The following is a 21,888-nucleotide window of genomic DNA, read 5'->3' as shown; positions in this document are numbered from 1 at the left end:
CCCTGCCAGTGCATCCATTCCCGATCATGTTCTTATCCAGTACCGTATATTGCACGTTCGGACGACTCGCATTCTCTCGCAATATTGAAACCACTGAGACTACTACTCTTCATTCATTGAATGGGTGAACACCTGTCTCTGTGAGCTACAGTATCTATTCGAAGCTTCTGTCACTGATGATTCTGACAGCTTAATATTGCCGTCGCAGTCGTTTCGACCTTACTTGCAAGTCCACCCAGGTCCCGAACCTCTTCACTTATGTATCATTACCCTGAAGACGAGTACTCTCCTCCATGGACGCCAGCCTCCCAGTCCCAGGGCTACCTCACGAATCACCGATCACATCATCGTCCATCTACACAACGTTATCTTGTGCCTTGGTGTATGCGCAGAGCGAGAGCGTGGCTACCTACCGCACGATGGCACCGATTCAGGACTGTCGTGGTGGAACTCGGGAAGGAAGGCAGATTCGCTAAACTCAGCGAAATACTCTCCACCTCATCCGAGCTGTTGCTACCTATCCGCACACTCTGGATCAAGGCCCCGCCGACTGAAATCGGTGGGGACATGACCCAATTGGCCCGGTTAAAATCGAAGGCAGAGGCACTCCACATCTTCTGAACGACTTTTGAGGGGGTTTCAAGTTGGACTCGCAGCTGAATGACCAGAAGCTGTGGACGTTGGTCTCTGTGCCTGATCCAGGATTTGTGGACTACGATTCACTTATCATCGTATCGTTCACCAACAACATCTACTTGAACGAGAATATCTTCAACTTAGCGCTGTGAGATATCAACGCATGAAATGCCGGTGGGAAGAAGCACCGGATACTCTGTGAGTCTGAGTAGACTGATCCTTGCTTCGTACGAACTGACATATTTCGGGACGTGTGACTAGACCCGCCCGCTGTCTTTGGAGACGACCAAGGGACGACCGTACATAGGCAGACTAAGGCGTGAGTCATCACGAGCATCCTCGTCTGACGTCAGGAGGCTCAACACCGCATCGGTTTCTGATGTTGTCCCTGCAGGGCACGAAGCTACGGTCGCCGGGGCCGTTTGCCCGCGACACCGACTACTCTTGTCTCTGATCCTGTCGTGCACTGTTCGTTTGTTCGGGATACTCTGATCAATATCTAGTACCGTATCACCCCCATGTCTGACAGCTCTGCTGACATGCGATCTTGGACCTATCCCGGAAGAGATTGCACTGAAGCGTGAACGATGCTGGATGCTCGTTTGCGATTACTTTTATCCGTCAGATCGGAGTCTTCTGACGAGATACCAACATTCCGGTTTTTGTCCAGCGTTCCCAGAAGGTGCAACAATGGAGCGCATCGTAAGCGCTAGCCACAGACGACGAATTTATTACCTGTGAGGGCAGAACTGTGAGTGCAGAGAGTACTCATCACTCAGCTACTGCGACCAAACTTTTGATAGGCCTCTCCTATCCTTTTCTCTGCAGTATCTGGAGCCGGAACAGCTGCGCGCAAAATGTCAGCCGCATCCTGCCCAGGTGTCACGTCGACCCCAGCAGCGCAGACATCGAGCGAGGTCCCTGCTCCCAAGTTACTTCCGGAACTCTTCGACCAAGTTATCGATCACCTCCACGACGACATCCCGGCCCTCACGAGATGCGCACTCGTCAGCAGAGAATGGACGTCCACCGCGCGATACCATCGTTTCAACACACTCAAAGTGAACCTTCGGTACGACGACTACACGAAGCTCGGAGAAGTGCTGTCCGCCTCTCCAGAGATCCGCCGTCTCGTGCGCGAGCTCTGGATAACCACTCCGTGGGACGACATGGAGACGCTCACCAGCCCTTACCTTGGGCCGCTCACCTGGCTTCCGGTCATGGAAGCGACAGAGGAACTCGTCCTTAAGGACCACACACTCGAGGATGATGAACAGTTGGACTACGATTTTCGCCCGTACTTGCCCGCGTTGAAGCGAGTGCACTTCTACGCAGGTAGACTCGGCGTTGGCGTTATCGACCTGATGTCGGGGTCCTTCCCGGACATGGACACGCTCCGCCTCACCCAAATCGGAAGGCTGATCCGCATGCCCCGGTCCCGCCGCCGCAGTGGCCCTCAAGTTGTTGTCCCGCCCCCGAGACTACACACGCTGGACTTCCAAAACTTCTGCCCTACCGTGCTCACCTTCACGTCCCAATGGATGGCCCGCCATCCCAATGCGAACTTGCTTTCGACGTTGCACGTCCAATGTCCGTTCGTTTGCACGCGCGAGGCGCAGCCCATGTTCGACCTCTTTGGCCCCCTCCGGCTGCACAGCCTTCATATCGGGATCCTCACTTGGATGGACGGGCATAAAGAACTACACAGCGGTAAGTCGGCGATTGTCACGCGCAGGCGCGAGGCTCATGAGGATATCACTAGCTCCCCCGACGACCGCTTCGTTGAAGCCCTGCACACAGCTCCGCGAGTTCAGCATAACGATTCAGATGTACGACGGGGTTACGCAGGAGTGGCCGCCCGTGCTATTCCACGTTCAGAGGATCCTACAGAGTCTGTCATCACCGGTCCTGGAAAAGCTCACCATCGCGACGCGAGGGAGCTTTGGGAAACCTTGCCCGGTCGATATCATACAGGAACTGGATTGGAACGCCATACAAGACACGCTGTTGGGGAAACACTTCCCGATCTTGCGGACGATAGTCATCAAGGGGAAGGGAGACCGGCATGCGTTGACTGCTTTCGTGAAAGAGAAGTGTCCGGAGCTGTATGGACGGGGATTGATACGCTTCCTGTCGATCCCATCAACGTTGGACTGGAGTTTGGACCCGTGATGAAAATGTATCAGTGAGTTTCATCGTATCAGACCTCGTCACTGGCAGAATTAGCACGTCTGACAAAGAGTCTAGCTCTGTATTACAATTTCACAAGTACAATCAACCTCGTTCACGACAACATGCGGTGTTCGACGACACGGGACAAGAAACCTGATGACACAAGGAGCGACGAATTGTTAAATAACACTTTTGGAATGAAAGAGTCTCTACGCTCATGAATTGCGAATCTAATCCGCGTTGGTAGTAAGGACTCCGTCTTCGTAGACGACTTGCTTGCCCTTGCCTGTAGTCTTCGCCGCTTTGCGCGATTGGTCGAAGTCGCCAATGAACGCAGGGAGGTCGTCCGTGGGGGTCTGGATTTCTTCATCATCGACATCGGAGTCGTCGTCTTCAGCTGCGACCGCAGCCGTCGAGGACATACGAGACGCATTGGATGCGCTCTTCTCGCGATCATCACCATTCATGCCTGTAGTGCACACGCGGCACGTCAGTCACGACGGCATTTACCCAAGTCTGCACGCACCATCGACGCTTCTCTCGTCCGCGCTTTCGTCGTGCGTCGCACGAATCCTTTTCGTCAGCAGCGCCAGATCCGTCACGCGTGCCTTGAATGCCACCGGCGGTGGAGGATACCACAGATACCCCGCGCGCTGTCCAACAAGGCTCATACTAGCAGTGCCCAGTACAGAGGTCGAGTGCGACTGCATCGACGGCGCGAACGACAGAGGTGCGAGCCCAGACAGATACGCAGAGTCGTTGGCGGTGGTAGTAGCCGGGTGCGGCACGTGGGCGTTCGTAGCGTCGAGGAGCAGCTGCGAGAGGTAGAGCATGTTCAAGGTGCGTTGACTCTCGGCTTCAGTGAGGTCCACTTGCGTGTAGTCCGTTGGCAGAGTGGGTACGGTGGGGGCGAAGCGTTCAGAATACAGCGTTGGGTAGCTAGCCTGAGAGCCAGCGAGAAACTGAGAGCCCGCGGGAGCGTCGACAGAGCTAGCATTGCTTGAGCCGAAAGATGTATCACCAGAGCTAGACTTATCGAATGTGTCGGCGCCAGACAGGTGCGAGAGTACCATAGGGAAAGCGAGAGGGATGTAGCCGAGAGATGGAGACTGGACCAAGGTGCGTGTCTTTAGGCTGTTGAGGCCTTGCGAGGATTCCACGGGCGCAAAGGGGTTGGAACCACTCGACTGGAGTTGGTGATCTTGATACAGAGGCAGAGAGAACGAACTGCCAGGTGTCGCTATGTGAACAGAAACTTCAGGAGCAGCAGGTTCCAGTGCAGCTTCCGGACTGCGAGAGGTAGTATCAGGTTGTCTTTTGCGTTTCTTTGGATGCTTGCCGCCTTGCTGATCCTGCAAAACTTGATGGATCGAGACATCGCTCCTGGGAGAAGAGCCAGCAGTGTTCGGCTTGGAGGCGGGGGGTGCGCCCGTCGACGACGACGATGGGTCCCCTTGACGGCTGTCCGTAGAACCTTCCCGACCACTCTTTCCCCTACCTCGACGCTGTCGACTGAGCCAGTTCCGGATCCACCGGACCTCTCTTCATGCAGGGTCTTGTATAAGTCGATCAAACCCAAGCCAGCGTAGCACAGACGTACAATCCAGTCTCTTTTCCAACCCGGACAATCTCCTCCTTCGGCGGACTGTCTCCGGCGCGCCGGCGAAGCTGCTGCAGCGCGGTGACTTGCCATGGCGCGGCGACGACCTTGTCGCGGCCGATCTGAGTATCCTGGGCGACTTGATTGGCGGGAAACTGGTGGGTGCTGCTGCGACTCATCGTGCACGACTCTTTCGGGCCCGGTTCGTGTTTGAGGGGCTGCGCGTGTAGAGGGAGATGGACGTCTTGGTCAAGAGGTGAGTACGCCTCGAAGCGGCGACGAAGACGAACGTGCGGAGCGTGAATCTCGTCCACCGTGATCTTGCTCTTCACTGTGATCCCACCGAGTATGTATGCATGTGTGCGGCCACGTACACAGCACGCCGTGAATTTTCTCTGCGCGGTGCATTTGGTACACTACGGCTACGGTACAAAGACAACAGAGGACAGAGGACACTAATCATACAAAAAACGGCACCACGATCCCATGGCCCAGATAGATCAGACACACAAACTATCCAAATGCACACGTCCCGGTTTTTCTATACTCTGCGTGCGCACCTCAGCTACCACTTGCCCGCGAGCCTACCAGCGGCCCACGCCGACCCACCTCCACCTACGGGCACCAACAGCATCCACACGCCAAAATCCCACACCAGCCTCCGCCCGAGGCGCCTCCGCTGCAGCGTGCGCTCCTTCCGCTGGAGGAGCTCGTCGTTCCGCGAGTCGCTCGCGTCCGAGCGCGCGCTCGGCATGCCCGGGCTCGACACTGCGGTCGCGGGCGTGCTCGGCGGGATGATGATCGACAGCGGGCTGCGGAAGTTGTGCAGGATGATGTGGAGCAGCGCGGGGAGCATGTACGTGCTCAGGAAGGCGAGGATCCATACGGCATCGCTGAGCGCGCGCGCAAAGGCGGCGGGCACGAGCGAGAGGCCGATCGCGGCGATGAATACGAGGACGCGAGAGAGGGGGACGGGGGTGGCGCGGCGGACGGAAGATGAGATGGGGAGTGCGGGAGTCGGGATGAGTATAGATGGTACAGACAGCACGAGGGCAGCCGTTTCGAACAGCGCTCGTGCTGCGAGAACGTATTCGGGCGTCGTGACGAGTGCGTCTGGCGACTGCACTGGTCTTTCCTGCGACTTCAGGCGGTCAATACCGACCATCTGGTAAAAACGGGGATGAACTCACCGTTGGCAAATTGGCAGTTTGGAAGAATACAAGCGGTAGTATACATAGTACCGCAATCCCTACGGATAGCGCGGAGAGTAGCTTGAAGGACTGAGATCGCCGCGGGCGGGCGCTCAGTGGTTGTGTGGTGCCTCGAAGGGCAGTATACAAGGAGGTTGTCGAGGACGTGGTAAAAGCGAAGGCAATGATGGCTAGGCGATATAAGACAATTGCATGGGCGGAGGTCGATCGATCCACTCACATGCGCTTTGCCATAACGCTCCTGCAGATACGGGGGCTGCTCTCCTAGGGAGTATACCCTGCGAATGGGAATACGCCGTGCATATGAACCATGCTACATATGCAGCGAGGGATGCCCAGGTCGCATATATGACCCGCGCAACACCAAGGGATTGGGCAAAGTAGAGCGGGGCGATGATGAGAGCAAGTACGAGCGTCACCGTGACATCTGACGGGAGGACGAGCTTCCCCGGTAGGAATGGCAAGAGGACATCCACGGACGCTGTGCGCAATGTCAATTAACGACCCAGCTGGCAAGAACGCAGATATGGGCTGCGAATCGGCCTCAATTGATAAATGGGCACCGCTCAGAATGCATGGCATGTATCGCAGGACACAACTACATGTCACAACAATACGATGACAGCTGTAATGGGTCTTCAAGCCTATTGCCGAGAGATGAGCTACGGCTGGGCACCAGACAATGGTGGTGCCCAAGCCGTGGCTCTATCGAATGTTGGGCGGTTGGTGTCTTACTCAGAGGTCCCCGGGCATTGGCCAATCAAGGATGCCCGCCGCAGCCCAAGATAGCGGTCTACTCGTCGGATGGTAGGATGCTCACCTCGCACATACACCACAGCCAACAACACTCGGAACACGCCCGATGTCAAGCGGACGATCTGCCTAAAAGCCCACCTCCGTCCCTCCTTCCTCCGGTCCCGCGCGAACGTCTCCAGCACGATCTCCTCTAAGTCCGCGCGCCGGATGTACCTCGCCAGCATGTACCAGATCTGGCGCGTAAACATCGCCAGCGCGGCGAAGAACAGTGCCGCAGGCACTGCGACCTTGAGCGGTAAACCAGCATCTGGGAGGAGGAGCGCGCCAAGCTTGAGGAAGGGCGATAGGAGGTAGAGGAAGACGGAGATGGAGGAGAGCGGCGGGAATGCGGAGGCCTGTAGGCGGTCGGCAGTCCCTCCGATACCGCTGTCGTCGTCCGAGTCGTACTCGTCGTCGCTGGAGATGCCGAACGGGGTGCTCGCACTGAGCTCGTCGGTATCTGGGACAAGGATGAGCGCGGCGGAGGAATCGAAGCCCTGCGTGGGCGAACTGCGGCCGGAGGAGTCGGAGCTTGTCGACGGGCGGGGGCTGCTGGACATGGCGAGATGGGGCGTAAATGAGCGTGAGGGGCAGAGACCAGTCTGCGGTGCAGGCCCGGGCTATGATATGTGATGCTAGCAGGGATGGTGCCAGTAGGCTGCGCAGAGCTGAGAGCACTCGAGGCAGGCACCAGTCCCTCCAGCACCCGTCTTCCCACGCTCTCCATGTACACCTTCCGCTCACCCGCACCCGCACCCGCAGCGGACGCGAGCAACTCACATCGGGCAAACTGGCTGTCGCGCAAGTGGACGGGTACAGAGAACGTCGATGGGCATTGTCAGTGTGCTAATGTTACGAATAACAACTACGAATAACAGCATGAAATCACTTCGACGCGCCCGATTCCTTCGGTGCCTCGCCACCCTGCGCAACGCATTACCATCATGAAATATGAACTGCATCCCACTCGGTCTCACCTTCGACGTCTTGCGGGCATCGCCAAGATCTGAGGGAGCCTCGCCGCCCTTCTTCTCGGTCGGCTTTTCTTTCTGCTCGGGCTTCGTCTCTGCCTCGGAGGTCTGGCCGGGAGCGCCTTCGGCCCACTTGCCGTCCTTCGCCTTCTTTTCTTCAGCTGCCTGAGCATCTGGGGGCGAATCCTCGTTCTGTGCGAATGACACCTCAGTATGGCACGTAGATACGTGTAAAGACCACTCACAAAGCTTTGCTGCATGGACTCGTTCACCTCCTTGCCGGAGACGGTCTCCCCATCAGAGTCAGTGATCGCATCCTTACTTTCGCTGGATTCCTGGGGCGCACATTCGGTACACATCTACTTCGAACCGTATAAGGCACATACCGGCTTGTCTTCAGCCTCCTCACCCGAAGGCTCCGGCGCGCTCTCATCTTCGTTCTTAACGCTGTACGCGCCGTCGTTTGAATGGGATAATGCGACATCATGCGACTTTTTGGTCGAACCCGATGAGATCAACCAGATGGCCTGTTATTCGCAGCGGGGAGTGTCAGCGCTCTGTTGTACTCGCGTGACGTACCGCGAGCGTACAAGAGGGCCAAACGTGATAGCAGAGCCAATCTACACCGGCGACTCAATCAGCACACCAGTCCGCACAACACGAGATGGTACGCGAACTCACTATCCATGGCATGTCGCTGCTCTTCCCAGCCTCCGCGGAACTGCTCATGCACCGCCTGCCAGCGGTGCGGCCAGTCGTGCGCAAACTCGGGCGAACAGCCTGCGCAAAGATACGTCGTCCAAGACGGGATGCCATAGTAGTAGAACAGTGAGTACGAGCTGGAGGGAAATACGTCGACTGCCAGGTCAGTCCGCTGGCGCCTGCTCGACGTCCCCAGCGCGCTTCGGACAGCCCCGGATTGTACGCCGTGACGTCAGTGTAACGTTGATTTCATTATGGCATCACGCCAAACGTCAAATAAGTAAGCAACTTAGACAAAAGACGGTATGCCCGCCTAGCTCAATCGGATAGAGCGTGAGACTTTTAAGTCATGGGCATTTCCAGTTCACTAGAATATCTCAAGGCTGCGGGTTCGACCCCCGCGGTGGGCTACTAATTTGTTTTTTTTTTTGCTTCTGCGACGATATTTTTCTTCGATCTTCATTCCGAGTCGAGTGCTGCTTTATTCTCTCACACGACGTATGTGTATGCTGCATTGGATCCACTCAATTTCATTCGTGTCGTCAAGAACGTTACCCTGACGGCAGCATCACTACTTTCAAATTCCCGCCTTATTGAACGCAAACCTTGTTCACTTCCAATGGACCTCTTTGAAGTAATGTGGGACGAACTCAGGGCTCTCAATATCCTTATGCAGATTCATCAACACTAGCTTGGCAACATGACTACCAGACCGGCCGCAAAGATCAAAAGAATTGGCTCGTGAACCCGGACAGTGGGTGCTCACCGAGCTCCCCGGGAGTTGGTTGGAGACTATCGGAGATGCTCCTGTGAGTCGTCTAGCCACGATGTCCGGTCTATGGAGGGCATCTGGGTCCCGGAGGTGAGTGGTCTTCGTCGGTACACATGGAGACACAGCGCAATCACAGTGTACAACAAGATTACACGACTCGGAGGCAAAGCGCCGAAGGTTTCCGACGGCAACAGCGACTCACAGAATCGACAACGCCATCGCGATTGAACTCCGTGAATATGTGGAGATCGCCATCTGACTGGAAACGGTTTCGTTGGGCGCCAACAGTCGGGGTTGACTTGAAGTTTGAACCGACTCCGTCGTAGGTTGGTCGTAACTTAGGTGACCCCAGGGCGACCCTACTAGTACTGTGCATCCTTCAGAGACAAATTACGACGAAGTGGACGTACAACGTGGACGAATACTTGACCTGGCAGCGAACCTCAATTCCTGACGAGCAATATGCAATTCACGTTACGTGGGATACGTCGATGGGGAGAAGCATCCGACAGGCATGGAGGTGCGGTACGTAAGTCGATGCGATCTTGTATCTTGTTACGTGTACTCACGCAGATCGATGTTACACGGATTCTAGATGTGACGACTCTTCACCAGCCTGAGGTCAACGGCATCCCATGGCGACACGTAGGAATACTTGGTGAGTACCATGCTCGCTGACACTGGCAGGTGCTTCAGTCGGCATGGTCCCCTTTGACGGTCAGTATAGACACTGTCAATGAAACGGACGTGTGCCTGGCTTCCGTTACACACCTTCTCAGGTGCCGATGGTCGGATGAGCACTGGGGTTCGCTGGTAACACCGCGAGATTGTAGGCGTCGGCATGCCGTAGTTGGAGACTCCAGCCTGCCCCATGTCAATCAAGCAACCGTAAACTTGGACCTGATCACGTCATCCGAAAATCAGGGACAATGACAACGTACGTCGAGAGCCCAGCCAATGTTGGCCCTTGTCTGTGTGCGTGCAGTCGCTGACAGGACCAGGCATCCCCTCCGATCGAACGAACAATTCACGCGTCCATCGTAGGTACAGTGAGACACGCTCTCTGATTGAATTGCACCATGTGGTGAGTTGTTTTCAACGCCCTCGGAGTGCACTGTTACTCACCGCGGCCTACTACGACTTGACGTCCCTCCACGCTCATGCCCAGTCTTCTGAGTCGCGGGGAGCGACCTCTAGCTCGATAACGTTCGGCACGTCCTCTCTTGCGTCACAGGTCTACAGTCAGCCGCGGTAACGGCGACGATCCTGCCCAACGATCGGTTTGGGTCGTTGTCTGACGCTCGAAGGCCCGCGGAAGATTTGTCAGCTGGCGGGCGACGGCCGTCAGCGTGAAGGTGAGTTTGGCTGCGCTTCGTACTTTCCCTATGCCACCTATTGGGGACATACTGGTGGGAGTCGTGGGGGGAGTGCAAACAGGACGGATGGACTGACTCTTCCCATGCACACTAGGACGCCCATGGAATCGATATCGTCCACACCGTTAACCGATAGGCACCGCAAGCTAAAGCAAGCACTCATCGATGGTTGCTTGGGTGCGTCGCTGACTCTGCTCCTATTCTTTAAGACATCAGAGGGAGTGGGGCGGGGAGGTCTCGGCTGAGCAGACATGGTCACAGAGGCCGGTTGGCGAGGGGGACGTGGTGAGCCTGTGCTCATCCGTGGCGAGGACGCGGCGATAGATTTCGCCGCAGCGTCCAGCGGTCTTCCACCCAGTCTGTGTGATCCAGTGAGGGCCGCTCAGATGTCGCCGCGCGCATGGACTTGGGGGCGGAGAACAGACATGTGGACCTGCTGAATTGCGGCTGACGTCCCTGGGATCCGTACGAGATACATACAGGTGGGCATCTATCAAAGAGTGGAAGATGACGCGATGACGTGTTGTCGGGTTCTTTTCTCATATGCCACCATCGACCCTTTCAAGGTCCCCGAAATGCTGGTGTTTGCGTGACAGATCTAGGGCACGAAAAACAGGAAGAATCTCGTGCCTTCGATTCAGGTATAGGTGGGTTCATTCGTGCTTAACACTCATTGATAACGCCGAATTGAGGATGTTAATACAGAGCGCTCCGTGCACAGCGACGGTCACTTGTGTTGAGCACGCTTACGCAGGAATCTTCCATTCTGCAAGCCGAACAGCCCTAGAACACGGCGTCTGGAAGAGCGGGCACTTCCGTGCTTTCAGACGCATAGTGACGGGGCCCGAGTCATGACCTGGGTCCTAAACCATCCAAGTTACCTGACGTGCATCTCCGAACCCCATTCCATCAGACTTTGAGTGTACTCTGTCGGCGTCTTTGGATGTCGCGAGTTCGCGTCAGATATGCAGCCCTTGCGGATAACAGAACCGGCGTCACAGCGCGGCCTTACCTGCGACCCCGGAAGTGAGCCACGCTGGTGATAGATTGAGCGTGGGTTCTGCGGCAGGTAATGAGACTGCATGCAGCGCAACTGGCCACAGTAGGCCGCATCCATGCCTTGTCTGAGCTCCCAGGAGGTGCCGGCCGTGACAGAGGCATGGAAGACACTAGTACTCTCACCTATGTATACCGCTAGCCGGCGAGCTCTCGTCCGGAGACGAACGCCCCCCACTAACATTCGCCAGCAAGACCCTCTGACCGTAGCATCCGGTCTGTCTCTGTACATGCTTTGGATGGCGGAACGTCCGCGGAACACGACTCGAACGGCACTCCACAGTGGGACCACACCGTCGAAGCAGCCATAGCGGCAGGTGGGTGGGATGGTATGCGCATTACACGTGTCTATCGTGACTGAGCACTAAGTCTTGAATCGCAGGTTACGCTCAAATCGGCAGTGATTGGGCTATAGAATATCGATGAATCTATTTCGAGCGCAGGGGCTTGGCACTTCCCCAAATACACGGGCGCATTCAACATCCGGGTGAAGTTGTCCACCAGCGTGTTTGGCATTTATGACGAGAAGCGAGATGAATGAGATGGTGCCGGTGGAGTGCATTTGGTGCTTTGAAATTTACAGTGACGACTCTACATTGCTCTCCGAGTCAAGGCTCAATCCTGAGCACCTGCGATTCTCGCCATTGTCATGATGCGCTAGAACGTCTTTACATGAGCGCTGACATTCTAGTCGTCAGGCCGTACAAGTTGACATGGAGGATCCGATATCAAATTGCTTGGGACAGCCTGATGGGTCGAGACTCCGTCCCGAACATTGATAATATCACACGTGTGCGCACACGACGGTGGAAAGCGCACCCACCAGTATCTCTTGCCCTCAAGAGCCACCGGCCTTTTGGATGGTTGATTTAAGGCGGCCTGCCCCTCGCTGGGGGTCTCCATACTATGCCGGCCTCCGCAATCTACACTACTAGTACGTGCAGCGAGAGGCTTCATTCCCGTATATCCTAAACGCTGATCCATCTGCTCATAGCAATGGCTACGCCTTCTGCAAGTGACGGCGCCGCTGCCGTCTACGACCAGTCGACCGTCTGCAGACTTCCAAAGGACTCGCAGCCCATCTGCGGGCATGTGTTTGCCACGGTGTCGCCCAGAACGATTAAACAGCACATCAGCATGCACCACCCCGAATATATCCAGGGCGAGCGGACCAACTGCGGCTGGTGCACGGACTCTGCGACGGGTCGTACATGCGGCCACGGCCTCTCGAAAGGTCATCTGCACAAGCATATTTGCAACGTGCACCTCAAGATGGCCGTTTGCTGGTGTAGCTGCTGCGGTGGCGTGTTCTCCCGCCCCGACGCGCTCAAGCGTCATCTGAAGAATACCAAGTGCGGGGGCATCGATGCGGAGTAAGGTGAACGTTTTCGCTTGAACAACATTCGCAAAAGACTGAGAGTCGCCGACAGGAGTGTGAAATTCATCATATGTACCGAAGAACGTCTTTCGCGTATCGCTGCCGCTAGGTGTCTTCTTCAGATTATCCTGTATGGTCAATCAAAGGAAATCCCCTGCGGTATCGATCCGCTGGCAAGGGGCTGCGTTATATGCAATGCATCATGATTATGGTTAAATATCCATGAACAAAGTGTGCCAGGATACTAGTGCCTTGACAAGTGACACCGTGTTCAACCGCACGCAGCTACCCGTAAGCTCCCAACTAGAAGATTTCCGTCAACTCGCTCGAGGACCGTGTCACTAACGAGGGTATCGATAGCATCATATTCTCGAAACTCTACGCGCCACCAAGTGACAGATGCTGTGTGTACTCCGAGTCGGAGACGTTCAAAATTCAGGAAGAGTATCGTAACAAACGCACCGCCTGCGGAAGACTAACCACTATCGATCCCTACCATGACTTCTGGCGCTGTAAGCATCCTCCATTATTCTCGCGCTCAGATGGATGCTGACAAATCGGCCCTCCGCATAGCATAGTCTCAAAGAGGCGATCGCCGCCCGTTGGCAGTGAGTTTCTCGCTCAACGCCCACGCCAGTGTTCACTTTCAATTGTTGGCACAATTCTTCAGGTTGCACGTCGTCCATGTTCACTCTGAGGTGAGTCTGAGACTTGGACCCAAAGTTCATTTGACGATGAAATCAGGCTCACGGAGTGCGAACAGGGTAGCCAATGTGGCTACAGCTATTACAGGAACTCTGTAAGCAAGCTCGGGTCATTCCTTGTCGGCCTTCAAGTGCGTCCGAGTCTCAGGATGCACCTACTACTCCGTTGCTGGGTCCCGGGACTTGGTCAACTTACTGATGAGATCGGTGTGACATCCATCATGCCAAGGCGACATGAATGAACCTTCTACCTCGCCATGCTACTCATCTCGTCAGATGCTTGACCGGCCGATGAATATGCACGCAGTACGGCCGCGTCAGGCGGCCAACGATCCTTGTGAAAATTGCGGGACCGCGAGGTGCTCAAGGGTGCTCAACCCACAGACTCTCGATCAAGTTCAATACAAGGCTGAACCGGCGGTAGATGGTCATACATCCCGATGACATCTCGGATCGGAGGATCCTCGGCGGCCTGGATACATATGGCGGTAGTGTCATGCGTGTCCATAGCCGCGAAGGCCAGATCGTCCAGCCAGTTGCCCAGGCCTTGGCGAAGACTCTGTGATCCATTGCCAACATAATTTGGGCCCGTAGCGGGCAGAAAGACCACATCAAGAAGGCCGATAATAACCCGCATACTGAACCGCCAAGCTCAAGTAATACTCCGTCCACTCTATGTCCACGGGCCATCGGTGGGTCATTCATGTCGGTTGTCATGCAACTACCTCCGCACCCGTGGTCCCGGACGACCAACATCTCTGAAATGGCCACCCTATAGCAAGGAGTATAAAAGCGCGTATGAGACACGGTCACGCTGTCTCTAGTGAACTAACACTCTCGACCTCTCAGTCTTTGACTCGAGTCCTCTCAGAGCTGACAATGTTCACTCCGAAAGCCGGATTCTTGTGTGCTCTCGTCGCTGCCGCGGTGACCACGGTCAAGGCCCACTGTACGTCGACAACTTTCAAGTTCTTTTTAAAAACTGTCTGCCTACTAATGCCTACGCCCCGTCACTATGGCAGACACGCTGCCCGACCTCATCATCAGCGGCTCGGTGAGCTCTGACTGGGAGTACGTCCGCGAGACCCAGAACCACTACACCAACGGACCCGTAAGGATGGCACCCGCATGTATATTCCTGCTACCGCGTGTGCTGACGACCCCTACAGGTCACGGACGTCACCAGTCAGCTCATCCGCTGCTACGAGAACGACACCGCCTCGGCCACTTCGACCGCCACCGTCTCGGCTGGTGACACCGTCGGCTTCCAGGCCAATGGCGACTTCTATCATCCTGGAGTACGCTACTATCTCGCACAGCTGATAATCGCGGCTGCGCTAATGTTTCAACTCAGTACTTTTCGGCATATATGTCAGCCGCCGGTCCTGCAGCGGACGCGGAGTCCGCTAGCCTGGGACAGACCTGGTTCAAGATCTGGGAGAACACACCGTCATACACCCCTGGTGTCAACGGCCAGCCTGGTACCCTGAATTTCAACTTCGAAGGTAAACGAGAATCCGCCGTCAGCGAACGAAGTTGCTTAGTACGAGCGTTCGGTATCTAGACTCGAACCAGATTACGTTCCGCATTCCCCCCAGCCTGCCGAGCGGACAATACCTCATTCGTGGCGAGCAGATCGCCTTGCACGGTGAGCTCCCATGTCCACAGACCTCACATCTGAGCCCGAATCGACAATTGCAGTGGCGAGCACTTACGGCGGAGCGCAGTTCTACATAGGCTGTGCGCAGCTAAACGTCGAGAACGGTGGTAACGGGTACGTACGACCTGGGCGACGGTGTACCTGTCTCAGAGCTGACACGCGCATCGCCAGATCCCCCAGTCCTCTCGTGTCCTTCCCGGGTGGTTACACCGGCTACGAGCCCGGAATCCTGATCGTACGTATTTTCTCCGCCGCAAGTCGGTATATCCTCATTGTTTGGGCTCCAGGACATCTGGGACCTCCCAAGCAACTACACTGGCTACCCGGCTCCCGGGCCGGCTGTCTGGAACGAGTGAAAGCTACGGCGTCATGGATACGAAGGTTGATGAACACGGTGAATAAGGCACGGTCTTCAAGTTACGGTTTGTTAGCGTGTTTTTGTACGATTGTCATGACGGTGGTCGAGCGTGATGTATCGTTGTCGCGAATTGAAGAGAGTGTCTGAGTGTCTGCCTCGTATGACGGTCAGTGGCAATATGATAAACGTTCGTCAGTGATGCTAGTGTCGACGATCGGTGATGTTGTGTGGCTAATTTAGCAGATTTTGTGAGCGTTAGTCTTGCTGTAGGTGGATGTATAAGAGAGGATCCGCCCCCAAGTCCATGCGAGTTGACAAAGACCATGCAACGTCAGATATAAACACGAAAGCGATATGAGAGCGAGTAAGTACAACGTGAAGCAATTTCTCTGCTGCAATGAAACAACCAGTCGACGCATCAGTCCATGGGCAGCTAAGCCTTCTCTTCTAACGTCTCTGAAGGCACCCTGATCGATTGACGTTGTGTTGTGTCAGTATATAACATCATGCGTACCTCTCCGTACTCACCGGGGGCACTCATAATCGTCGCCGTCCTCGCCAACGACACCCATCAGACCTGTCGAGCGCGACAGGACCCACTCTAGCTTGAGCTCATCCCGGTAGGCACCCAACCCAAATGGGTGCACCTGGTCCCAGAAAGCATTCATCGAGTACGTGCGTACCATCAACGCCTCCATTGTCGTCAGCTCCCAATACTCCGGATACCATCCCGCGTGCTCCCAGTCGATAATCGCCGCGAGACGGCCGTCCTTAATCAGGATATTGTCATGGTGGAGATCCGCGTGGGTGAAGCAGATGCGGTGCGTCTTCGCAAACACGGGCTCCGCAAGACGGCGCAAGCGCGGGAGGCGATACCTGAATATATTGCTGACTTTGCGAAAGAGCGCCTCCTTGAACTCGTCCTGGTCCGCGAACGGGCCCGCGAAGTACTTCTCCCCTGCGCGGCCGATGAGGAGCGGGCGTCCTGCAAGCCCGCTGACGGCCCGCGATGGAGGCGGGAGATCTCTGAGCTCGTTCATGGCGCGTCGCAGATCCTTCACGAGCAGATCGTCATCGGACATATCGACGGTCGGCCTAGGCATCTTCTCCAGTTCAGCGGCGATTCCCATTATGGGTTCAAGGTCATTGGACTCCATGCACGCTTCCAGTTGCGCGATGAGCGCAGCGGCCTCGGGTGCGTGTCGTATCCGCGGGATCACCCACTCCCACAACGATTCGCCCTCTATCTTGCTCATCAGGATAACGCCTCCCTTCTCTGTTTCTGCCGTGGAGAGTAGTATGACATCGAGAATCTGTGGGACAGGGATGCTCGTGTGTGTGGACACAAAACGAGTATTGTCAACTTCGATACGTGGGTCTTCTCGCTTCTCTTTGAGTACCAGGTTGAAGGGCAACTGGGTGATCGAGGAGAACGGCTCTCGGTGTCCACAACGCTGAAGTCTGCGATAGCAAGAGAGCCGGAGCGACGATGGAAGTAGTCGCCATAGCGTCCAAGGCAGATTGAAACGTAGGATGTACGTTGCGGCGCGCGCCAGTCGTGCGAGGATCCTGGTCCATGCGACTCAATGAGGACATGAGGCTCGATTGTGCTGGGAATGTGTAGAAAAACTTACCGTCCATGAGTGAGGGTATCAAGGCGGGGAAGTAGTCGTCCTAGAGTAGATTTGCTGAAGTCGAATACATTACACAGACTCAGTGTGGCGGCGATTCCAGCGAAGGTATGGATTCGGAAAGACGCGCTGGACTAGTCTGTGTTCAGACGCGGGGGCCTTACCGAGAGGTCGCCATTTTCGACCTCCGTTTAAAATCCAATATAACACATTACATTCGTTTGTGATCGGAGGGTGAACTATGGTGAAGCACGAGAGAGACGGCCTGCTACCTCTTGCTACCGTACATCGCAGTCTGACCCTGCGGGGCCTGCGGTCGAGTCTCTCGTTCTGTTCGCTGCTCATAACTTGAACATGGCATCCTCATCTCGGCAACGCGCCGTACAGGCCAATCTTGACGACGCTCGATCCGAGAAGCTCGACACCGTATTCCGCGCTATCCAGGCAGGCGGGATGACTTTCGGCGGGTTCTTGCGCGAAGCTTTCACTGTGCCGCCTCCTCAGGTTTCCAAGGGAAATACGGCACGACACTCGCAGCTTGTTTCTGCATTCCTGGGTGGACGATCGAGCGAGTCGGCACACGAAATCGTCGAGCTCATGTACTCGAGCAGGTACAGTGCTCCCATCCCTGTTCGAGATTCTCCGAGACGTCCTGGCCACGAAGCGCCGCGACCTGACGCGAAGAAGATGGCTCGCTGGGGTCTGCGTGAATGGGCTGTGGAGAAGGTGGAGGATATCGTGGACGAGGAGGCGGAGGATGTCACGTCGAAGGCGGGCGGGTTTCACCTGAGGGACAAAGACGCTACATGGGACTTCATGTTTAGCTTCACAATGGAAAACATCTTGTCCGTCATCAATGCGAGGGTCCCGACTACCCTGTGTGTGATTACCGCCGCCGCTATCCCCCGTCGTGTTCGCAAACCGCCCGGTGCTCCTCAAGATGCTTCGGCAACCTTTTGTGGAACGTACTACTCCAAAGAACCAGACTCGAACGGAGACAGAGGGAAGCGACGTGATCCGATGCTTGTAAGCATGTATATTCATGCTTCGAGAGCCGGTTTCTGACTCAACAAACGCAGATAACCTTGATTGCATGCCTCTTGCTCTTCGGGGCGCGCAACCTACAGTTCACGGCATTCCAGAAGTTCATCGGGATATGGCTGTTCGCCCATACAGCCTCTAGTGACATCTATGCGGTGTTCAGCCGCTTTGGTGTCTCGGTCTCTTACAGTTCTGTGCTCAGACTGTTACGCTCCCTATCACAGTCTGCCCAAATGGTAATCCAACGTGTCGCGACTGCGCGAGCATTCCTTCTCATCTACGACAATATCAATCGCATGGCCTCGCCTATAATATTCGTGCATTCTTGCAGACGATCACGTCGGCCCGAGTTACCGCTCACCTTGCAAGCAAAAGTGCAAAACATGCACGCAAAGACAAGCATGCTACACTCAACGAGCTTTCGCGGCATATGGACGAACAAGGTTTGCATCAGTTCCGAGCGGGACGTACCCTGGGACATGTAGCACAAGACGACTTCACGGAGGGCTACCGGAAGCTAGCAGATGGGAAAAAGATCGAAGACTTCATTGCACGTACACTTCGGGATGCCGGCGCGATCCACAGTGATTCCGAGTTAGCGGCCGCCGACGACGAACAACAAGCGATAGATACTGCTGCATTACCGAATGTGGTTGTAGACGGGCAGCTACTCGTTGGTGACGAAGTGATGTCGGATGGGTCGGACAGTGGTGAGGAGGAGGAGCAAGAGGAGCAGGATAATGATACAACATGACACTAGGAGTTACAAATGCCAGAGCCGTCGACAGTACCCCAGTTGCATATAGTAACGCCGATCGCACTGAGCGGGGCATCCGGCGAGCGTCAAAGCGCGCCTTCGACGCGTTATACACAAATGTTGGCCCTGTTTGTATCATCACATGATGTGCCGACCGGCGAAATTTGACCTACCGATAAGACCCCCCTAGTTGATAGCAGACGTCAGACAAGGATATCCTGAGGCACGAAGGTTGAAGGAATTGTCTACGTCTGCCTAGGGAGACTACGCTGGACACGCTGCAGTGCTCGGCAAACGCCGGGACGGAAGCAGATCGATCAGACTAAGATCAGATGCAGATCTTTTGACGTTCTTGTTGACCTTTTCATAGATATTTGATTTATAGACCCGCGCGCCCACTCAGCTGAACAACGAGAAAGGGATCGCACCGGCTGGCCCGAAAGCAGCAGAGCGCCATTTTACTTCTGACGGCGTCAAGTACTTACTGGACTTCGGAATGTCTGTATCTGGTACGCACGACTCAACGCATCGATCTACGTTGTACACGACGTGTCATTTCGCACAGAATAGCCCATCTAGCTTGCTAAAAAGAGACAGCTTTTCCTCTCGTGGCCCGTGGGAGGTAGATCTAGGCTCTAGCGATGCAATACTGGCTCATATCGGTCGTCCCCAGGACAGCTAGAAGTCGTACACAGATGCACATGGGACGCACTGTCGCCTCTGATCAGCAGAAACCAGGTTAACGCCTTCGCAGTCCCATTTATTGCTAGCAGGAAGCACTCGAGCATTGCCGCCACCCAACTTGCCCTCTGCTATCGAGATGTCGTCGACTCGGTATGTCTAATTGCTCTGCATCACAATTGACTGGTCTGCACCTCTCTGAAATGCCATTTTGAAGAGAGACTATGCACATACCCGGGAACATCCTAGGTGTGTTGTGTAGAACGAGTGGCCCTGTGGGCGCATTTCATTGGATCATCTTCCTCTGCACGGTGAGTGGTCATCTGTGTAGGTACTACTAGACTGTAGTCTCACGTATCGAAGGATAACACGAACGGTGTCATGTTTCACGTAATCAACCCAGACGAGCAGGATCCCGATCGATGGGAATTCAGCACTGGCTCTTGGGATGCGCTCAAATCAAAGAGTTGCTTGACCATTGCCCTCGTCGGGCGCGTGGTGACCTTCGATCCTCGCGACCCCTCCAGGGCCACTGACACAATGCGCCAATGCCTACAGTCTGTACCACTCGCAGTGCCACCCGAAGACAGGGGACGAGAGCCGAGGTTCACATGCAGGGTGTGGTTCGCCGCAGCCCTGCGCCGGCTTATGTCCCATCGCGCGTTTCAACTCATCAAGACTCCGGAGGAAATCATGGAGAGTATGAGGAATAGAACGACGGCAGTACAGTTCATGGAAACAAGGAACATTTCTCTCCCTCTGTTTATACAACCCCAGCCTCGTTCCGCATACCGTTAAGCTCAGTGTATCGTATTTGATGTTGTACGTACCGCCTGCCACCGTCGCGGCGACCTGAGTATACTTTTCTTCAACTGACGCTTATCCTCGGTGTCCTCTGTATGTATTGCTTTGCTCCCACTACCCGCGAACCCCTGGAGTTAGCGTCGCAGTTGTGCCAGGGTACTATCGTTCGTTAAAGGGGTCATGGACCATGCTCCTTCATTACCTCCTTCTGCTTCAGACGTTTGTGGTGCAGCATGGGACACATGTCGTCGATTGGCAAAGTCATAAACATTCATGCAATGGCATGGGAACACGAAAGCGACAGGATAGCAAGTAGATACAGCGTAAGCCGATTCCTCTATTGAGTCACGCGCCAACCGGCCAACACAATGCCCGAAGGGTATATCGAGCGCCGTTGAAGGTACGCTGATCAAGTGGTACTGTGTGAGCGTATGTCGTAGTAGATGGCCCTGTGTACTCACCGGGGGCACTCGAGATCGTCGCCAGCCTCGCCAACAACACCCGTCAGACCAGTGGAGCCCCAAAGAGCCCACTCCAGCCTAAGTTCATCCCGGTATGCACCGACTCCAAACGGATGCACCTGGTCCCAGAAAGCATTCATCTCGTACTTGTGTATCGACATTGCTTCTATCGCCGTCAACTCCCAGTACTCTGGGTACCACCCCGCAGTTTCCCAGTCGAGAATGGCAGCGAGGCGGCCGTCCTTGACCAGTATGTTGTTGGCGTGTAGATCAGCATGCGTGAAGCAGATGCGATGTGTCTTCGCAAACACGGGTTCTGCGAGACTGCGCAAGCCCGGCAGGCGGTACTTGAAGAGATTGCTGACCCTGTGGAATAGCGCCTCCTTGAACTCGGTCTGGTCCGCGAGCGGACCAATGAAGTAATTCTCGCCCGCACGGTTGACATAGAGCGGTCGGTTGTCCAGCCCACTGACGGCCTGCGAGGGAGGCGCGAGCGCTCTGAGCTCGTTGATGGCACGGCGGATATCCTGGACGAGTGGATCGTCGTCAGATATATCCACGGTCGGACGAGGCATCTTCTCCAGCTCCGCTACGATGCCCATGATGGGGTCGAGGTCGTTAGTTTCCATGCACTCTTCCAGTCGCGCGATGAGTGCGATGGCCTCTGGGGTGCGTCGTATTCGAGGGGCGACCCACGCCGATAACGATTCGCCCTCTACCTTGTTCATCAGAATGAAGCCTTCTTTCCGCGACTGGTGTTCTGGGACACAAATCGGGTATTTTCAGCCTCGAAATGTGGGTCTTCTCCCTTCTCTTTGAGTATCAAGCCGAAGGGCAGTCGGGTGACCGAGGAGAACGGCTGTCGGTGGCCGCGCGCAAGCCTACGGTAGCAGGACAGGCGGAGCGACGGAGGAAGCAGGCGCCATATCAACCAAGGGAATTCCAAACGTAGAAGACATGCTACGGCGCGCGCCAGTCGGGCGGATATGTTGTTACACATAGCTAGACGGAGACTTGAACGAGATACAACAATTGCGGAGAGACAGCAAATACGCATACCATCCATGGGGTTATGAGTCCAGAAGCGACGTGGTCGAGTGAAGCTTGGTGCGAACTTGTTGA

General features: G+C 55.4%; 10 protein-coding genes and 1 non-coding gene across 11 annotated transcripts; 6 read left to right on the top strand and 5 right to left on the bottom strand.

Moving 5' to 3' along the window:
• The first annotated feature begins 1,285 nt into the window (after nucleotides 1–1,285).
• Nucleotides 1,286–3,092, top strand: C8Q71DRAFT_348355 (uncharacterized protein). The gene is made up of 4 exons (XM_047917979.1): nucleotides 1,286–1,387; nucleotides 1,440–2,346; nucleotides 2,399–2,821; nucleotides 2,884–3,092. Exons 2-3 carry the CDS (start codon nucleotides 1,494–1,496, stop codon nucleotides 2,806–2,808), a joined length of 1,263 nt encoding a protein of 420 aa, XP_047783084.1. The 5' UTR covers nucleotides 1,286–1,387; nucleotides 1,440–1,493; the 3' UTR covers nucleotides 2,809–2,821; nucleotides 2,884–3,092.
• Nucleotides 3,093–3,965, bottom strand: C8Q71DRAFT_348356 (uncharacterized protein). Its single transcript, XM_047917980.1, has one exon. The coding sequence runs from the start codon at nucleotides 3,879–3,881 to the stop codon at nucleotides 3,315–3,317; it is 567 nt and encodes a 188-aa protein (XP_047783083.1). The 5' UTR covers nucleotides 3,882–3,965; the 3' UTR covers nucleotides 3,093–3,314.
• A 792-nt stretch (nucleotides 3,966–4,757) lies between these two features.
• On the bottom strand, nucleotides 4,758–7,472 carry C8Q71DRAFT_738799 (uncharacterized protein). The gene is made up of 5 exons (XM_047922675.1): nucleotides 7,419–7,472; nucleotides 6,440–7,251; nucleotides 5,840–6,100; nucleotides 5,599–5,789; nucleotides 4,758–5,549 (listed from the first exon to the last, which is right to left on the bottom strand). The coding sequence occupies exons 2-5, from the start codon at nucleotides 6,972–6,974 to the stop codon at nucleotides 4,974–4,976; spliced, it is 1,563 nt and encodes a 520-aa protein (XP_047783082.1). The 5' UTR covers nucleotides 6,975–7,251; nucleotides 7,419–7,472; the 3' UTR covers nucleotides 4,758–4,973.
• On the bottom strand, nucleotides 7,229–8,248 carry C8Q71DRAFT_738796 (uncharacterized protein). The gene is made up of 6 exons (XM_047922674.1): nucleotides 8,067–8,248; nucleotides 7,976–8,005; nucleotides 7,772–7,912; nucleotides 7,631–7,720; nucleotides 7,392–7,577; nucleotides 7,229–7,338 (listed from the first exon to the last, which is right to left on the bottom strand). Exons 1-6 carry the CDS (start codon nucleotides 8,199–8,201, stop codon nucleotides 7,300–7,302), a joined length of 621 nt encoding a protein of 206 aa, XP_047783081.1. The 5' UTR covers nucleotides 8,202–8,248; the 3' UTR covers nucleotides 7,229–7,299.
• A 146-nt stretch (nucleotides 8,249–8,394) lies between these two features.
• Nucleotides 8,395–8,497, top strand: C8Q71DRAFT_t25. The gene has a single exon. It is a non-coding gene; the product is annotated as a tRNA-Lys (tRNA).
• Nucleotides 8,498–12,197: 3,700 nt separating this feature from the next.
• On the top strand, nucleotides 12,198–12,668 carry C8Q71DRAFT_720872 (uncharacterized protein; the record flags this gene model as incomplete). Its single annotated transcript, XM_047921387.1, has 2 exons — nucleotides 12,198–12,225; nucleotides 12,286–12,668. The coding sequence occupies 2 exons, from the start codon at nucleotides 12,198–12,200 to the stop codon at nucleotides 12,666–12,668; spliced, it is 411 nt and encodes a 136-aa protein (XP_047783080.1).
• A 1,584-nt stretch (nucleotides 12,669–14,252) lies between these two features.
• On the top strand, nucleotides 14,253–15,389 carry C8Q71DRAFT_794643 (glycoside hydrolase; the record flags this gene model as incomplete). Its single annotated transcript, XM_047925551.1, has 8 exons — nucleotides 14,253–14,322; nucleotides 14,396–14,484; nucleotides 14,543–14,671; nucleotides 14,728–14,878; nucleotides 14,938–15,021; nucleotides 15,075–15,147; nucleotides 15,205–15,268; nucleotides 15,321–15,389. 8 exons carry the CDS (start codon nucleotides 14,253–14,255, stop codon nucleotides 15,387–15,389), a joined length of 729 nt encoding a protein of 242 aa, XP_047783079.1.
• Nucleotides 15,390–15,639: 250 nt separating this feature from the next.
• Nucleotides 15,640–17,152, bottom strand: C8Q71DRAFT_348037 (kinase-like protein). Its single transcript, XM_047917978.1, has 2 exons — nucleotides 17,026–17,152; nucleotides 15,640–16,973 (listed from the first exon to the last, which is right to left on the bottom strand). The coding sequence occupies exons 1-2, from the start codon at nucleotides 17,030–17,032 to the stop codon at nucleotides 15,916–15,918; spliced, it is 1,065 nt and encodes a 354-aa protein (XP_047783078.1). The 5' UTR covers nucleotides 17,033–17,152; the 3' UTR covers nucleotides 15,640–15,915.
• Nucleotides 17,153–17,295: 143 nt separating this feature from the next.
• On the top strand, nucleotides 17,296–18,946 carry C8Q71DRAFT_738749 (uncharacterized protein). Its single transcript, XM_047922673.1, has 2 exons — nucleotides 17,296–18,048; nucleotides 18,102–18,946. The coding sequence occupies exons 1-2, from the start codon at nucleotides 17,377–17,379 to the stop codon at nucleotides 18,546–18,548; spliced, it is 1,119 nt and encodes a 372-aa protein (XP_047783077.1). The 5' UTR covers nucleotides 17,296–17,376; the 3' UTR covers nucleotides 18,549–18,946.
• A 266-nt stretch (nucleotides 18,947–19,212) lies between these two features.
• Nucleotides 19,213–20,469, top strand: C8Q71DRAFT_738748 (uncharacterized protein). The gene is made up of 5 exons (XM_047922672.1): nucleotides 19,213–19,329; nucleotides 19,386–19,442; nucleotides 19,494–19,654; nucleotides 19,719–19,812; nucleotides 19,865–20,469. The coding sequence occupies exons 3-5, from the start codon at nucleotides 19,641–19,643 to the stop codon at nucleotides 20,297–20,299; spliced, it is 543 nt and encodes a 180-aa protein (XP_047783076.1). The 5' UTR covers nucleotides 19,213–19,329; nucleotides 19,386–19,442; nucleotides 19,494–19,640; the 3' UTR covers nucleotides 20,300–20,469.
• A 293-nt stretch (nucleotides 20,470–20,762) lies between these two features.
• Nucleotides 20,763–21,341, bottom strand: C8Q71DRAFT_829031 (uncharacterized protein; the record flags this gene model as incomplete). Its single annotated transcript, XM_047926336.1, has 1 exon — nucleotides 20,763–21,341. One exon carries the CDS (start codon nucleotides 21,339–21,341, stop codon nucleotides 20,763–20,765), a length of 579 nt encoding a protein of 192 aa, XP_047783075.1.
• Between the last annotated feature and the right edge of the window lie 547 nt (nucleotides 21,342–21,888).

Source organism: Rhodofomes roseus (assembly GCF_022264815.1).
Source record: "Rhodofomes roseus strain CIRM-BRFM 1785 chromosome Unknown C8Q71scaffold_3, whole genome shotgun sequence".
NCBI lineage: Eukaryota > Fungi > Basidiomycota > Agaricomycetes > Polyporales > Fomitopsidaceae > Rhodofomes > Rhodofomes roseus.
Note: the sequence above shows the minus strand (reverse complement) of the source record. Positions and strands in the feature narration are given on the sequence as shown.

What these genes read in the sequence shown, in the direction of transcription:
- C8Q71DRAFT_738799 (XM_047922675.1), bottom strand. Translation starts at nt 6,974, where the DNA reads ATGTCCAGCAGCCCCCGCCCGTCGACAAGCTCCGACTCCTCCGGCCGC. An exon ending in AGCGTTATGGCAAAGCGCAT is followed by an intron (nt 5,790 to 5,839) that starts GTGAGTGGATCG and finishes TATATCGCCTAG; the next exon opens with CCATCATTGCCTTCGCTTTT. An exon ending in AAACTGCCAATTTGCCAACG is followed by an intron (nt 5,550 to 5,598) that starts GTGAGTTCATCC and finishes GACCGCCTGAAG; the next exon opens with TCGCAGGAAAGACCAGTGCA.
- C8Q71DRAFT_738796 (XM_047922674.1), bottom strand. Translation starts at nt 8,201, where the DNA reads ATGGCATCCCGTCTTGGACGACGTATCTTTGCGCAGGCTGTTCGCCCG. An exon ending in GCAGCGACATGCCATGGATA is followed by an intron (nt 8,006 to 8,066) that starts GTGAGTTCGCGT and finishes TCGCCGGTGTAG; the next exon opens with ATTGGCTCTGCTATCACGTT. An exon ending in AGTCCATGCAGCAAAGCTTT is followed by an intron (nt 7,578 to 7,630) that starts GTGAGTGGTCTT and finishes TCATTCGCACAG; the next exon opens with AACGAGGATTCGCCCCCAGA.
- C8Q71DRAFT_738749 (XM_047922673.1), top strand. Translation starts at nt 17,377, where the DNA reads ATGGCATCCTCATCTCGGCAACGCGCCGTACAGGCCAATCTTGACGAC. An exon ending in AGCGACGTGATCCGATGCTT is followed by an intron (nt 18,049 to 18,101) that starts GTAAGCATGTAT and finishes CAACAAACGCAG; the next exon opens with ATAACCTTGATTGCATGCCT.
- C8Q71DRAFT_348356 (XM_047917980.1), bottom strand. Translation starts at nt 3,881, where the DNA reads ATGGTACTCTCGCACCTGTCTGGCGCCGACACATTCGATAAGTCTAGC.
- C8Q71DRAFT_348355 (XM_047917979.1), top strand. Translation starts at nt 1,494, where the DNA reads ATGTCAGCCGCATCCTGCCCAGGTGTCACGTCGACCCCAGCAGCGCAG. An exon ending in GCATAAAGAACTACACAGCG is followed by an intron (nt 2,347 to 2,398) that starts GTAAGTCGGCGA and finishes GGATATCACTAG; the next exon opens with CTCCCCCGACGACCGCTTCG.
- C8Q71DRAFT_738748 (XM_047922672.1), top strand. An exon ending in GGATCATCTTCCTCTGCACG is followed by an intron (nt 19,813 to 19,864) that starts GTGAGTGGTCAT and finishes CACGTATCGAAG; the next exon opens with GATAACACGAACGGTGTCAT.